At 32.8% G+C, this 15906-nt stretch overlaps 2 protein-coding genes across 2 annotated transcripts; one reads left to right on the plus strand and one right to left on the minus strand.

Moving 5' to 3' along the window:
• Positions 1-1240: 1240 nt before the first annotated feature.
• On the minus strand, positions 1241-8675 carry LOC149481882 (uncharacterized). The gene is made up of 3 exons (XM_089704758.1): positions 8548-8675; positions 7136-7161; positions 1241-4748 (listed from the first exon to the last, which is right to left on the minus strand). The coding sequence occupies exons 1-3, from the start codon at positions 8556-8558 to the stop codon at positions 1606-1608; spliced, it is 3180 nt and encodes a 1059-aa protein (XP_089560884.1). The 5' UTR covers positions 8559-8675; the 3' UTR covers positions 1241-1605.
• Positions 8676-13079: 4404 nt separating this feature from the next.
• On the plus strand, positions 13080-15874 carry LOC149481883 (uncharacterized). The gene is made up of 2 exons (XM_089704777.1): positions 13080-13150; positions 13618-15874. The coding sequence occupies exons 1-2, from the start codon at positions 13141-13143 to the stop codon at positions 15747-15749; spliced, it is 2142 nt and encodes a 713-aa protein (XP_089560903.1). The 5' UTR covers positions 13080-13140; the 3' UTR covers positions 15750-15874.
• Positions 15875-15906: the final 32 nt, after the last annotated feature.

Raw genomic sequence — 15906 nt, forward strand, 5'->3', positions numbered from 1 at the left:
TAGGATAGGTTATATATTTTTAATTGCCTTTACTTGTTCTATATATTTTGTAATCCTGGACTTATATGCCTAATCTTCATATCTTGCTTATATGTATGTATAATTATTTATAGCATCAGCATTCAGCATGTTTATAGCATACGAATAAATTAGTTCGCAGTGGACAACCGGCGTTAGATAGTTACAATGTAACAAAAACTGCGTGTGTGTTGAAATATGAGTGGGCACCGATAAATTGTTGATAGGCTACTATCGGGGAATCCCCGCTTTTGCGGCGCATGAGATCAACAAACTATACCAATTGCATGGCCAGCTTAATCTATACTTAATTTTATTAAGCTGAAGAGTATGTTTGTTTGTTTGAACGCGCCACAGGAACGCGCTAATCTCGGGAACTACTGGTCCGACTTGAAAAATTATTTCGGCTTTAGATAGCACATTTATCGAGGAAGGCTATAGACTATATTATACATAATAATATAATCTCGCTAAGACCAACAGAAGCGGAGCACTGCGGGTAAAATCGCGGAGCACAGCTAGTAATAATTCTCTATTTATTATCATATAATTATCTCACAAAAAAAAATATAAATTAATATATTTCTCGAATGAGCAGAATTAACCGATTTTAAACACGATTTAATAGCTTCACCTATATTTTGTATGTAACCGACTCCTCATGACTCGATTTTAACTCGAAACGGACAGATTTAAATTCTTACATTGTGCACTTATCAAGGAACGGTAATAATAACGTAAATAATGAGTTTTTCAATTAAGCGATTTTGTTAAACTATACTAACTATAGAGAGGTAAATGGTTTGATATAGGTAGTTAATATGCAAAAAGCTGGCCTCGTCATCACTTTTCAACCGAACTAGCTTATAGTTTTGCGACTAATAATAATTAATTCCAGATCTTATAAATTTTTAAAGAATAGAGGTCAGTCATTGCCCCAGAATGGCGAAAGACGCGGGTTCGAAATTCGAATCCCGCCTCGTGATTGAAAATTTTTTATTCTTTCAAAATTTTTATTCATAAAGCATTTGCAAATTAAAATATTAAATTCAATTGCAGATCTTGTCACAAATATTATAATGTAAGCAAAAAGAGTAAGTATTTTTTTGAATTTTGAACTAAGAACTTTCGACTGGGTCATCTGACTTATATGTTTTTTTTTTATAACGTGCCTTCGTTACGTGTCGTAACGTTAAAGAAATAAAACAACATAGCGTTCAAAAATATAATTTATTTTCAAAAACATACAAAATCAAAAACTTAGCTATACCTGGGCGCAGTCAGGTTGAGCAGCTAGTAATAATATAAACATAAAATAATGTACTTAAGTATTTCTATTTACATTTTGAATATGATTTTTACATCATTATTTACTTTGCAACAATTAACTTTTTTTCTGATTACAGGTATCAGTTAGGATATTATTTCAAAACGAAAACTAAACATAGTGTTGTGTTGTGTGTGCTTGTGCATAGCTATAATAACAAAATTACCTACATTAATACCCAATCGTAACAAAAACGAACATACATTCGAATTCATTGAAATGCTTCTTACATTACGTCAGTCTGGAAAAACGTGCAAGTATTACATATGGGAGTTATCCATAGGGACAACTATTTCATGCGTACTGTAGGATCTACGTTTAGGTGTCAATACAACAGATTCATAAATTTTATACGCTGTAAAACACAATACAACTGTCAATAGTAATCCCATACAAATGTCTGTAAAAAGCACTGAATTTGAGTGTTTTTCTAATTCTGAAGTAATATGTTCAAGAGATTTGTTCATTGTCTTATTCATTATTGCTATCTTTTCATTCATTACTGTCATTTTATTATCACCCTCATCTGGAGTGGCCAAATTACTATCATTGACAGCTGTTGTATTGTATGGGTTATTGTTAACCTTGGAAACATTGAATAAGCTTGTTGTTTTTGGAATCACCATCCTATCGTTTACATCACTCTGTAAAAACCTTTCCAGTAGCCTATTTGTAATATTGCTTCCAACAACGAGGTCTTTTAATCTGTCATTAATTGAATTAAAGTTTCGATCTTGGTTAGATTTGTCCATTGATAATTTTACCAAAACATCCCGGATATCAAATAGAATCGGATCACTTACATTAGAATTCATATTATTATTTGAGGATCCATAGATCCTTTTGTCGCTGCCACTACAAGTGATACCGTGAATGTTCTCTTTACTGCTTTCATCTTGAATCATTGCTGTTATATTAAACGTATGTTTACTTCTTCTAAATTTAACTAATATTTCACAAGACAGAGGATTGCCGCCTATACTTAGCATCGATATGTGTTGATTCGAAAACTCTTCAAAGCTGATTTTGCTTATATTATTAAAGTCTACGATTAGAATTCGTAAATTCGGAATATCATAAAATCGTTCTGTTTCCAAATCCTGTATATTATTGTAAGATAAGTCGAGGGTCACCAAAGAAGTTAACCCACGAAATGCGCCATAACTGGGAGTATTTAATTGATTGTGTGAAATATTAAGAACATTCAAATTAATATTCTCTTTAAAAAGGTTAAGTGGTAAAATTTTCAACTCATTGAAACTGAGATCTAATGTATTTAAATCATGAAAATTAGAGAACGCTCCAGCGTCTAGCAACATAATCTTATTGTGACTTAAATCTAATATTTTGAGAAAGTGAAAATTATTAATTTGAAGAGATGTAACGTTGCTTATACTTGAATTTGACAAATTTAATTCAATCAAATGTGAATTGGCTATACTATCGAACTCTAAATCTTTCGTTAAACCTGACAAGACAATTTTTTCTAGAAAAGATAAGTTACCAATCAAAGAAATATTTAATTCAATTTCCTTGTTATAGGATAAATCTAAATAGGAGATCTCTTTACAGCTCAAAAATAATGTGTCTTGCAATTGTTTTATGTCATTATATGATAAATCGATTCTGGATAACAATGGCATGCCGGCAAAAGTATTATGTGAAATGAAAGAAATCAAATTGTGATTTAAATACAAGTCTCTTAATTTAAGTAATGACGTTGAATTCAAGTCAAAATGTTTCAGCATATTATAGGATAAATCGAGTACGTTTATATTGTCAGTATTTATTAAAGCGTTATGAGTGATCTCTGTAACAGCCCCGTGTGATATATTAAGAGTATGCAGATTGAACATTCGATTGAAAGAGTTATTATGAATAACAGTTAGGGAGCTATAAGATATATCGAGGACGGGCAAGGAATTTAATCCATAAAATGCATTATCATCCAATTTGTTTCCTAAAGAATTCTTTGATATATCAAAACTATCTAATTCACCCATATCTTTAAAAGAGTAAGATTCAATCTGAGAAATATTATTACAAGATACATCTAGAAACTGTAAAACTTGCAATCCATGAAAGTCGTGTTTTTTTATTGAACTTATGAAATTGTTATTAATTGATAGATATTCTAGCTTTATCAGATCTTCCACCTGGAACCCCAAGCTGGTGATTTGATTATTTGATAAATCAAGTCGTTGTAAAGTATACATATTATTAAACGACTTTAAAGATACATTTTTGATTTTATTATTGTTTAAAAGAAGCTCCTGGACATGATTTAAACCAACAAACGAAAAATCTTCAATAAAATCAAAATATTGGAAACTTAAATCTAGTTCTGTAACATAAGATAGGCCTTCAAACATACCTCTTACTAGCGCTCCGCCTATGTTATTTCGCTCTATATTAAAATTTGTTATATTATTATCCCTAAAAATGAATTTAGGTATAGCTCGTATCTCATTAAAGGAAAAATCAATAATTTTTAAGGAATGTGTGTTTAAAAACAAATTTTTGTTCAAATTAATAATCAAGTTATTTCTTAAATAGACAGTTGATAAATTTGTCATATTATTAAATATATTATCTTCGAGTTTAGATATCAGATTGTCACTAAAATCCATTGTTTTTAAATAAATCAAATGTCCAAAATCATTTATTAACAAATCACTAAATTTATTATTATTCGCTAGGATCTGCTCAAGTTTTGTCAATCGTAAAAGTGATCCACTCAGTTTTTTGAGTTTGTTATATGCTAAATTTAAGTACACAAGATTTGGTGTTCCTTCAAATGTGAATTCATCTAATTTTGATATGTCATTATAAGACAAATCTATATATTGTAAATTATTGAATTGATGAAAAGTAGCAGGATCCAATTGAACAAAATTGTTATGTGAAATATTTAACTTTAGTAGATTCGTAAATGAATATTCATAATAATTAATTGTAAGCTCATGGAGTAAATTATATGATAGATCAAGCTCTTGTAAATTCGGAAAACTGTATTCAGAACTGAGTTCTGCGCTTTCTATAAAATTGAATGATAAATTAAGCATTTCCATATTTTGCATATCTTGCAATAAAGGAAAAATTGTGTAAATATTATGACTTAAGTCTAGTATTATAATTGTATGATAATAATAACCTTCTATAAGAGGCTTTCTCTCTGAATCTTCATAAGAAGTGTCTTTATAAGCAATCTTCACTGGAAAATTATTCCATTGTCTATAACGATAAGAATCGTAACAGTTCCCAACTAACCTGTCGTTCACGTCTGCCAAAGTAACAACATTGCGACATTTAGCTTCAATCATGCACAAATCTGTATTAAAATCCTGAATGCATTCCTCTGACGAAGACTCTAATTTTGCAATTAGACAAAATAGAAGTGTCTCTGAAAAAAAAATTGAACTCTGTGTAAGTAGCGCTTTGGTTCAGGGTGACAAATCAACATCGAGCTATGCTGCGCTGTACTGCGCTGTGCTGTGCTGTGTTTCTTAAGCTACGTTTTTTTAACAATTAAACGATGCTGCGCTGCACTGCACTGTGCTGTGCTGTGTTTCTTAAGCTTCGTTTTTTAACAATCTAGCTCAGTATAAAGTAATCAGCAGCTCGTGTAGTCGTTTATATCTCGTCAAATATGACCCTATTTTAAAAAAAAAAACGTAAACATTACGACATAGTTGAATCCGATGAAGATGAAAGTGAAGAATAAGCGGATATGGATATTTTATGTGTTGTTTTGTCGTTAAAAGTGTCCAGTCACGGTAGCTTGTTACCTCACACCATACGTGAAAAATACGGAGAATTTTTCTAAAGAGTATTTTTTGCCACTGAAGACGATTTTTTTTTAATATTTGCGAATGACTAAAAATCATTTTAATTATTATTAGCTAGCGACCCGCCCCGGCTTCGCACGGGTGCAATGCTGATACTAAATACACTGCAGAAAAACTGTGAACGTTGTACAATATAAAAACATAGCGGCCCGCTCCGGCTTCGCACGGGTATAAAATATAATTATAGCCGGGCGGCCGGCCGGTTCCGCCGCAAACGCTACGTCCCGCAATTTTTTAATCTGTAATATCTTCGAAAATATTCACTTAAATCATACGGTGTGAAGGGCCATATAGATCTATATTAAATGAACAATGTATTCAAGGTATTTAATTGGTTAAGGATTAATGCTGTATTGGTTAAAATCGCTTCGAAAATTAGCCATTATTTGTCGTAAAAAGTAAATGACAAAAATAAGTTATTGTGGGTTATCCATAAGAGATAGACATATACCATCGCGGACTTTTCTGTAGACCTTTTCAATGTGTATAAATACTTAGTACATTATTTTGATAAAACTCGTAGGGTTCAGCCTGCGTTTGCAATGTAAGCGGAAAAAATGTAATTTTTTACGACATCACATTAGAAACCTCAAAAATAACAGTACTTCTCCACTATTTAATGGATGTTATTATGCATATAACCCTTCCTGCTAACCTAACCTAACTGCATCAAAATCCGTTGCGTAGTTTCAAAGATTTAAGCGTACAAAGGGACATAGGGACATAGGGACAGAGAAAGGGACTTTGTTTTATATGTACTATGTAGTGATAAGCTCGACACAGCGCAGCATGGCAGAGCTCCATAAAAACATAGCACAGTTCGGCATAGCGCGGCTCAGCACGGCGGGTAGCGCGCCTCGCTCGAGACTGCTGCGTTTTTAAACAGAGCGTAGCCTCACACAGCGCAGCACAGCATGGTTTGTTGGTATCCTCATTAAAATATTAAACGAGCGAGTTGACCAAACACAGCACAGCGCAGTACAGCGCAGCATAGCTCGATCTTGATTTGTCACCCTCATTGTTGTATGTGGCAACACTATAATATTATTTTTTTTTTGTTTATGAGATTTTTTCTTAGGTAATGTAGAAACATCTATTTACGGATCAATTACGCTCTGTTAAATATATACTAATACTAGCTTTCCGCCCGCGGCTTCGCCCGCGCAGTCAAAGAAAAACTCGCATAGTTCCCGTTCCCGTGGGATTTCCGGGATAAAACATCCTATGTCCCGGGATAAAAAGTAGCCTATGTCCTTTCTCGGGTATCAAAATATCTCTATACCAAATTTCATGCAAATTAGTTCAGTAGTTAAGGCGTGATTGAGTAACAGACAGACAGACAGAGTTACTTTCGCATTTATAATATTAGTATGGATTATAAAGCTGAAGAGTTTGTTTGTATGAACGCGCTAATCTCAAGAACTACTGGTCCGATTTGAAAATTTTTTTCGATGTTAGATAGCCCATTTATCGAGAAAGGCTAAATAGGCTATAATATATCATCCGCTAAGACCAACAGGAGCTGATCCACGCGGATGAAACCACGGGGCACAGCTAGTGATGTTATCTGATGTTATAAGTATTACAAGTATTTCAATGTAAGGAACAGAGCCAGTTTCATAAAAATCTGGCCAATAATTCAACAAATAGAAATAACAAACCTTTACAGGGTGATTGATTTAAAGGGGTGAAAGTATAGCATTTGGAGTAAAAAAAGACCTATGCAAATTAAAAAAAAAATTTAAATGTCAAATATTTCTGAATTACACCTCTTACAAGTATTAACTATTAGTTCTAAAAATTATACATTTCTGGGCATAAGTATTTTTTTAGACTATTTAAGTGTGTGCCTTGCCGACTCTTGTCTGCAGAACCTTTTAAGAATGTAAATGTGTAAAATTAATTAGAAATTTTAAATTTTAATTACTTGTCCCATACTTACTTGAAATTAGAAGATTTATTATTTTCCTGAAACAAATAATAAATTAAGTTCTTATAAAAAAATTGCTGGTTTCCTAGTTTATAAATCAACTATTTTGACAAAATAAATAGAGTATGGACGTTTTTACATACATACAGTTACTAATTTTTTGATGGTCCTAAATTAATAATTTAAGACGAGGCTCCCTAACATAATTTCTGGCACTGAGAGACCGGTTACGGTACTAGACGCTAACTCAGCCGTAATAAAGTTGAATTTCGCGTGCACTCTTTGGTCGCGTTCGAGCTCGAAAAGTAAGTTTCAAATGTTATTTCGTTTGTAACTAAAGTAATAATTGATCTAGAGAAAAAATATCTTGTGATTCGATAGTAAACTCTATTTTCTTACTGTTAACATTTATTTTAGACATAAAGTCCAAGTAAATCTTTAAAAAAATGTAATAATCCTTAAAAAAAGGCAATATATTTTTTGAATAAAAAATGAATCGAGCGAAAATGTTACAATTACGTAACTTCTTGTATCTACATCGAAAGAAAAAGACCCAATAAATCATATAGTAAAGTTCCATTTTGATTGTATGTGTGACTGTTTCAGAATATTAATGCAAATTCACATAAAATTTAGGGAGCCTCCCCTTAAAGGGAATAAAAAGTAATTTTATATTTTTAAAATCCTCCTTAATTCGAAATCCTCACTGCTGACGGTCGTGATCATTTTTAAATTAATATCCTTATTAAATAAGTAGTAATAAAAAAGTGCATTGTTTATTGCATGTAGCATTACTGAAACAATTTCTAATTTTTTTCATAAGTTGTTCCTTCTAATATACGGTACAGTTGCTAATCAAATTAATAATTATTACCCAACAATATATTATACTAGCTTTTACCCGCGGCTTCACTCGCGTTTAGAAGTATTAATATTAATTAGGTATATTTTTTGCGGCTTTGGTACTTTTTTTTAGCGTATGTAAAAACTTAGGGCCTACAAAACTACAAAACTTTCAACACATATTTTATCCCCTTAGAGGTGGAATTTATCAAAATCCTTACTTAGGGAATGCCTACGTCATAGTAGCTTTATACATGCAAAGTCTAAGCCCGATCGGTATAAAATTGACATAGTTTCATACAAACTTTCATCCCTTATTTAATACAAAGAATAAAAAGGAATACAAGGAATAAAAAGTTTCATACAAACTTCTATGCCCTATTTTACCCCTTTAGGGGACGAATTTTCTAAAATCCTTTCTTAGGGGCCGCCTACGTTATGACATCTATCTGTATGCCAAATTTCAGCCCGATAAGTCCAGTGGTTTGGGCTGTGCGTTGATAGATCACTATATCAGTCACCTTTGAGTTTTATATATTATATAGATACTTAAAGACTGTTTAAAATACAAAAAAACTCACCTTCGCGACATTTTTGAAGAAACTCCTACAGGTTTGTACAATTTTACATTTAATATAACAAGAATATTATTACATATATTTTAATTGCAATTTGCATATATGCTATAGTACTGAAGTGCTTATACAAACTAAAGTCAGCAAATGCGAGTGTGGGTTCGTTGTGTTATCATGGAACATTACAATTTATATCTATACTAATATTATAAAGCTGAAGAGTTTGTTTGTTTGTTTAAACGCGCTAATAGCCCATTTACCGAGGAAGGCTTTATATAGGACGCTATCACAATCATGTGATGATCACGCTAAGACCAACAGGATCGTAGCCACGCGGGTGATACCGCGGGGTGCAGCTAGTTATAAATAAACTAATTGAACCGCGCGTTTCACCCGCGGACGAACCCGCAGGCAATATTAAATATTTCTATAGTGCATAAGTTACATCGCACAGATAATATCATAATACTATGTTATATTATTTATTTGTATAGTTTCATCAAAATCCGTCCAGTACTTTTTGAGCCAATTCGTTACAAAGATAACACACAACGCTTTCGTCTTTAAAATATTAAAACAGATATTAAGTACCTATAGATTCTTCTTCTTCTCTTCAATAATGACTCTTCCATTTAATAAGTACCTAGGGACTCCGCCAATATCCAGTATAATATATGGACATATTTATTATGGACCTATAGATTAAATTGACGTGTCTAAACGTTATGTCAAAAATCTGTCAATCTATACTAATATTATAAAGCTGAAGTTAAGTTTATTTGTTTGTTTGTTTGAACGCGCTAATTTCAGGAACTACTGGTCCGATTGGAAAAATTCTTTTGGTGTTAGATAGCCTATTAATTGAGGAAGGCTATATAATATTATCATCACGCTAAGACCAACAGCTGGAGCGGAGCAATGCGTGTGAAACCGCGCGGCACAGCTAGTATTTTATATACATAGATCAAGCATAGATTTTGTTATCTAATCCTTCTGGACAGATTTTGAGAATTTTTAATTTCTACAGATCCTGTCATTTTAAACCAATTATATGCTAGTAAAGGTTAAGGGTCTTCTGGGCTTGATCTTTTTATTTTATCTGTTAGTTAAAATGACTAACAATCTTATATATAAAAATGAATCGCAAAATGTGTTGGTAACCGCATAACTCGAGAACGGCTGAACCGATTTCGATAATTCTTTTTTTATTATATTCCTTGAAGTACGAGGATGGTTTTTATGTAGAGAAAAGATGTGTTTTTTGTACCACGGGCGAAGCCGGGGCGGACCGCTAGTGTATGTATATAAATACAAATCGAAGCGTTAAATTGGCAATCAGTATCTTTACCATATTGAATACTGCCCTTTGACTTATACAGTCGTGTGTAGCTAAAACTCTCACAAGCGTGGTACCCGGGTAAATATCCTATGTGCTAATACAGAATATATTCTATTTCTGTACACAATTTTTTAAAGATTCGATCACCTGCACACCTACATACATAAATCTTAAACGTATCCATACATTCATACAAATTTTTGTGTTAACCCATTGAGCCCCAAGCGGCCCGATCGGTCCACGACACAATAGATTTTCTATTGTGTCTGTGATTCCGGGGCCTGAGTTAAAAAAAAAGACGGGTTGCACTCCGGAAGTGCCGGCAGAAGTGAAAACTTGATTATTAACGTTCAACATGTTTGATATTTTGGAATGGTATCCGTCTTACGCATGGAATATAAGGGCTAAAAAAAAAAACATCCGTCTTACGCTTTTTCGATCAGGGTCACGTGTCCTGACGCGAGTTTAAGATTTTATACCCAACGCCGCTAAAGAAGTTTTCACTTCAATAAGTAGGATGTAATACTCAAATTTACTTTACGCAAAAAAAGCATGAGCTTTTAACCTGCGTCTTTCGCTTTTACTTTTGATAATACATTATCAAAAGTAAAAGGCGAAAGACGCAGGTTAAAAGCTTCATGCTTTTTTTGCGTAAAATACCTACATCCTATCTTATCCTACTAATATTATAAATGCGAAAGTTTGTGAAGATGTGTGTGTGTGTGTGTGTGTTTGTTACTCTTTCACGCAAATACTTCTGAACCGATTACAATGAAATTTAGCACACATATAGAGGGTAACTTGGATTAACACATAGGATAGGTTTTAGGGTAGGTTTTATCCCGGAAATCCCACGGGTTTTCCTTTGAAAACGCGGGCGAAGCCGCGGGCGGAAACCTAGTTATATAATATATAAATAAAGTTGAATAATGATGAATGACATTGCTTATCATTTATTTACTTCCTTTAAGCAACAAAGCTGATTGACCACTGCATGGTATAAAAAAGATTTATTTGCCAAACTAGCCTTGTCAGGTATAAGTTTGTCAGTACGTATATCTTATATAGAATGGCAGCAAATATTTTTAATTCATTGGAAGATCCAATGAGCAGACACGACACATTAAAAATCACAAGCTGCTCGTCCCGGTTCCGCCCGGACATATTTAATATTAAGGGATTTTTTAATTATCTTGTAGGCAACTGTAATGGTAATCAAAGGGTTTGACCGATTCTCGTAAATATTTTTGTGTATATTCGGTAGGTCCACAAACCAAATATCGAGATATATGTCTGTGGGTAGGTCTTAAAATAGATGAAATAGGTTGGTAGTTAAAATTATTAATGCGAAAGTTTGTAAGTATGGATGTATAAATGTTTGTTACTCTTTTACGAGAAAATTACTCTACGGATTTGGATAAAAGTTTAGAATAATATAGATTATGTACATCAGAATAACACATGAGTTATATAAGTTGAAATACTCGATTTTGTCGTTCGTCGATGATTCGATCGTTTTTTCGCTGGTAAAAACACGCGCATAACAAAAGTATTTTGCTTACAACATTACATTTATATCATAATAATGCTAAGGGAAACAATTGGGAAATGGACAAAAACGATAACAGAGTGGTATCCCAGGAATGGGAAAAGAAGTAAAGGACGTCAAAATATGAAACGTTGGGAAGACGATCTGAAAAAAGAGGCCGGCTCAGAGTGGATGCGAACTGCGAGAGATAGAGAGAGAGATGGAAGTCTTTAGAGGAGGCCTTTGTCGAAAGACAAACTGTTAACTATTGAAACCCATTGATAGAAAAAAAGTAATTGTTTAAGAAAATTGTAAGTAGATATTATTGTAAAAGATTAAAGTAAGACTAAAGTTGTAACTATTTTAAAATTTAACAGTAATAAAGGCTTATTTTATTTAATTTATTTTATTTATATAGATACCAAAATAAACGGGCATTCAATCGAAATTTTATGAAGTTTTAACAATTGGTAATACCTGTATATTAATAATATTTTTGTTTTTCGTTAATTATTTTAATGTGCGCATCTATAACTTATTCTTTGGCCACATAGCAGTAGTCTCATTTCGTCCAGTCAGCACATGAGCATCAAGTTCTTTCGAAGTGGACTTTAAACAGTTATATTCTTTGCTAGTAACAAGCGGTGTGGATATCTTAGGTGAGTTTTTAATGAAAATTAATTGCCAGTTTCACGATATCTGAATATGTTCTGTTTAGCTTTATATGTGCCCGTTAAAATAACAAATATATATAATATAAATGTATATAATACAATATGTATAATATTGAAAAAAAATACGGCAAAAAGTGTTACCTACTAAGGCTAACAGTTTCTTGCTTGCAAAAGGTGATATCGGTTGTTAATGTATCCTTAGTGATGCGAAAGTAACTATATCTTTACGAAAATAGTTTTATCCCGGAACGGTTTTCCTTTGACTAAAAAGTTGATTAACTAATGTACCTACTGGATTTTTATCATTTTACGGCCTTACTTATAAAAAGTTAAACAATGGATAAATTTCTACCATTTTCTACTATAGCTTTGTCCTGCTCTTGCTCACATGAAACGTCAATCATAAAAACAAGACAGGTGATTGCAATAACTAATCCATTGCTTAGCGAATGGGTAACATTTTATAAGTAAGACCGTTAGTGTTTAAAACATAGCAATGCAATGATGCATCAAGATAATATTATAAACATATTTATTTCAAATTTAAATTTCATCGTGATATAGAAGAATATAATATGCATCTCAAACTAGAACCTACTTTATTTTTGCATTTTTAAAACAAGTTTTATTGGACATAGGGTGAAACCTCCGTAATAGTAGTTTCAATCTTAATCTTAATCTTAATACTATTATAAAGGCGAAAGTTTGTATGGATGTATGGATGTATGGATGTTTGTTACTCTTTCACGTAAAAACTACTGAACCGATTACAATGAAATTTAGCACACATATAGAGGGTAGCTTGGATTAACACATAGGATAGGTTTTTTCCCGGAAATCCCACGGGAACGGGAACTATGCGGGTTTTCCTTTGAAAACGCGGGCGAAGCCGCGGGCGGAAATCTAGTACAAAATAAATTTATAGTTACCACTTTACTATATTTGTAGTACTAGAAGGTATGACGATAGGTACTTGTCCTTAAAGCATAATTAATATAATATTTCAAATAATTTTTTTCAGAATTCGTTCCTGAACCGATGTCATAAAAATCTCAAAAATGGAAACAGGTAATTTTGTTTATATTTAATTCGTATAATATATATTTAAAATGTAGTCTAGTCGCAATGCCCAATTGAAAATCTTTTTATCTGTGTGGAAACTAACACAAGGCGGAATTTTGAATTTGAGATATGAAAAACTTGCATAAGATTAAAATATGTTCTCGGTAGGAAAGCAACATTTGGGTACACTTTCTATGGCTTCCATACCTTTCGAGTTAACAACCTCAGACTCAGCATATACGTTAATTTTAAATAGTTACTAAGGCACAAGAAAATTAATGTCGTTTTAAAGAAACGAGCTAATTAAGAGGAAGATAATTATACCTATATTTTATTCAATGCTAATTGTATTTATTTCCAGAAGAACGTGTCATTATTATAATATCATACTCTTAATGCTCCTTTTCCCTTCTTTATTCACGGAAATAACCTATTATACCACATATTAAACTATTATTATTTACAAATTTCAGCAACGCTCGTGTTCATCCTGATAATGGTGCCAATGATTTTCGGCGATTGCCCGTACGAAAAAATACGTAACATGGGCCACTGCCACTACAACATACACTGCTCTCATGACATCAAGGGAATCAAGATCCAACGGGAATGTCAAGGCTCCACAAACTATGACGTCATATTGGATGTAACCCTCGTCGATGCAACCGACCGATTCGACACTACCTCTGAACTAGATTTCCTCTCTATGATCACATCTCTGAAGATATCAGGTAACTGGCCCGAAACAAACCTCACGTTCCTCGAAAACATGTACAGAATCAAAACGTTGCATTTAATCGATAATCAAATCAAGCGTATTTACGATAGCCCCTTCCGTCATCTCAATAGGTTAGAAAATCTCAACTTGTCCCGAAACCATTTGACAGACATCGAAGAATTGTTCCAATTTGACTCGTATCCGAATAAAGTCAAGAAACTATCACTCTCTCATAACGACATACAAGAAATACCCGGCGATACATTTTCAGAACTTACCAATCTTATTGAGCTTGACCTTTCCTTCAATCATATTTCGGAATTGTATGAAGAACCATTCTATAATTTAACCAACCTTGAAACATTGAGACTCAACAATAACCTTATCAAAAATCTCAATGGAGCTATGAATAATTTGCTAAACCTTAAACACTTATATCTAAGAGTAAATCAAATACAAAACATTGATATCGAATCAATAAAAGTCATATATCATCTTGAAACTTTCGACATATCCCAAAACCAACTTGAAAATTTGAAACCGATTATGTTTTCCAGGCATTGGTATCATTTTGGAGATCATTCTGTATGCAAAATTATTCTATCTGAAAACCACATTACTTATGTACCTAATGCAACAGTTTCAAATGAAATAGGTTATCGCACAACAAGAAATTTATTTAAGCAGAGAATGGATGTCTTTACTGAACTCGATTTGTCCCAAAATTCTATATCACACATTGAATACAATGCTTTCCAATCGATCGTGCAATTGACATCTTTGGATATATCATGTAATAGACTAATTACTTTTGATATAAACGCAAAAGATTTAAGGTTTGTGAAATATCTGAATTTGAGTCAAAACTACTTACAGACGTTACATTATAAGAGTTTTGCTGCCATGATCAATTTACAAAACCTTGATTTATCCCACAATAATATGGACTACTTCCCAGATCAACCATTGAGCAATAATTATAGGCTGAAGCTACTTAACTTTACCTTTAACGACATTGTACAAATAAATAGCCTACGTATATCATTTAATCGCGAAGGAGGCGTATTAGATCTATCTAATAATGGACTGTCTTATCTCAACCTACCCACGGGAGATGCTATTGGCCTAACGATTTTAATACTGAGTTCAAATAATATCACAGAACCATCGCTCATTAAACTTAATCATCAACCAGATTTAGTACAGCTCGACATGAGTAAAAATTTAATTCAAGAATTAGATAAATCATCACTGCAATTACCGGTTACATTGGGATTGTTAGATTTGAGCTCTAATTATATACAGAGAATTGGCCCTTCGTCTTTTCATCGTGTTCCTCACCTTAAAACATTACGTCTGTCTTATAATTTCCTAACAGGTATAGATTATGGAACATTTGAGGGACTAACGTCGTTATTAAACCTTGACCTAGCTCATAACAAAATCACGCATCTAGATTCAAAAGTACTCATGGATCTGAAAATGTTAAGCGTTCTCTCCTTGAGGGATAATGGTCTGACTTATTTAGATCATAGCAACTGGCTTTCCCATAAACAAGATTTAAGAGTTTACTTAGACGACAACGAGTTTTCCTGCGATTGGCTCGCTACGGCGCTAAACGATTTTAATAATGGCTATTCAAAAATGCGTCCTACTGTATTGAATACTAATATTAGCGGGAATTCAATAGAAGGTATACCTTGTAAGCAAGAAGTTGGTAACCTAATTCAGCAAAGCCCCAATTTCGTCGAGACAGATGAGAGGCTTTTGGTGATTAATCAAAAAATCTTAGAAGCTGTACAAGAACAAACTTCATTTTTAAGAAAGAATATTTGGCGCTTCGTGCTACAAGATGCGGAGAGAAACTCACTAAAAAATAATAATTAATCTACGATCATTTCCCTTTATGATTATTATTTTTTCAGTGATTTATGTTAAAAATTTTATTTGTACGTAGAATAAGTGTTCAAAAATTAGCCCGTAATGATTGTTTTAGCCCAGAATTTTTATGTGCTTACTGAGTTAAAATAAAGATATATAAACA

Source organism: Colias philodice, chromosome 16 (assembly GCF_061535455.1).
Source record: "Colias philodice isolate Cphi_HAF_F1 chromosome 16, ilColPhil1 Martin Lab GWU primary, whole genome shotgun sequence".
NCBI lineage: Eukaryota > Metazoa > Arthropoda > Insecta > Lepidoptera > Pieridae > Colias > Colias philodice.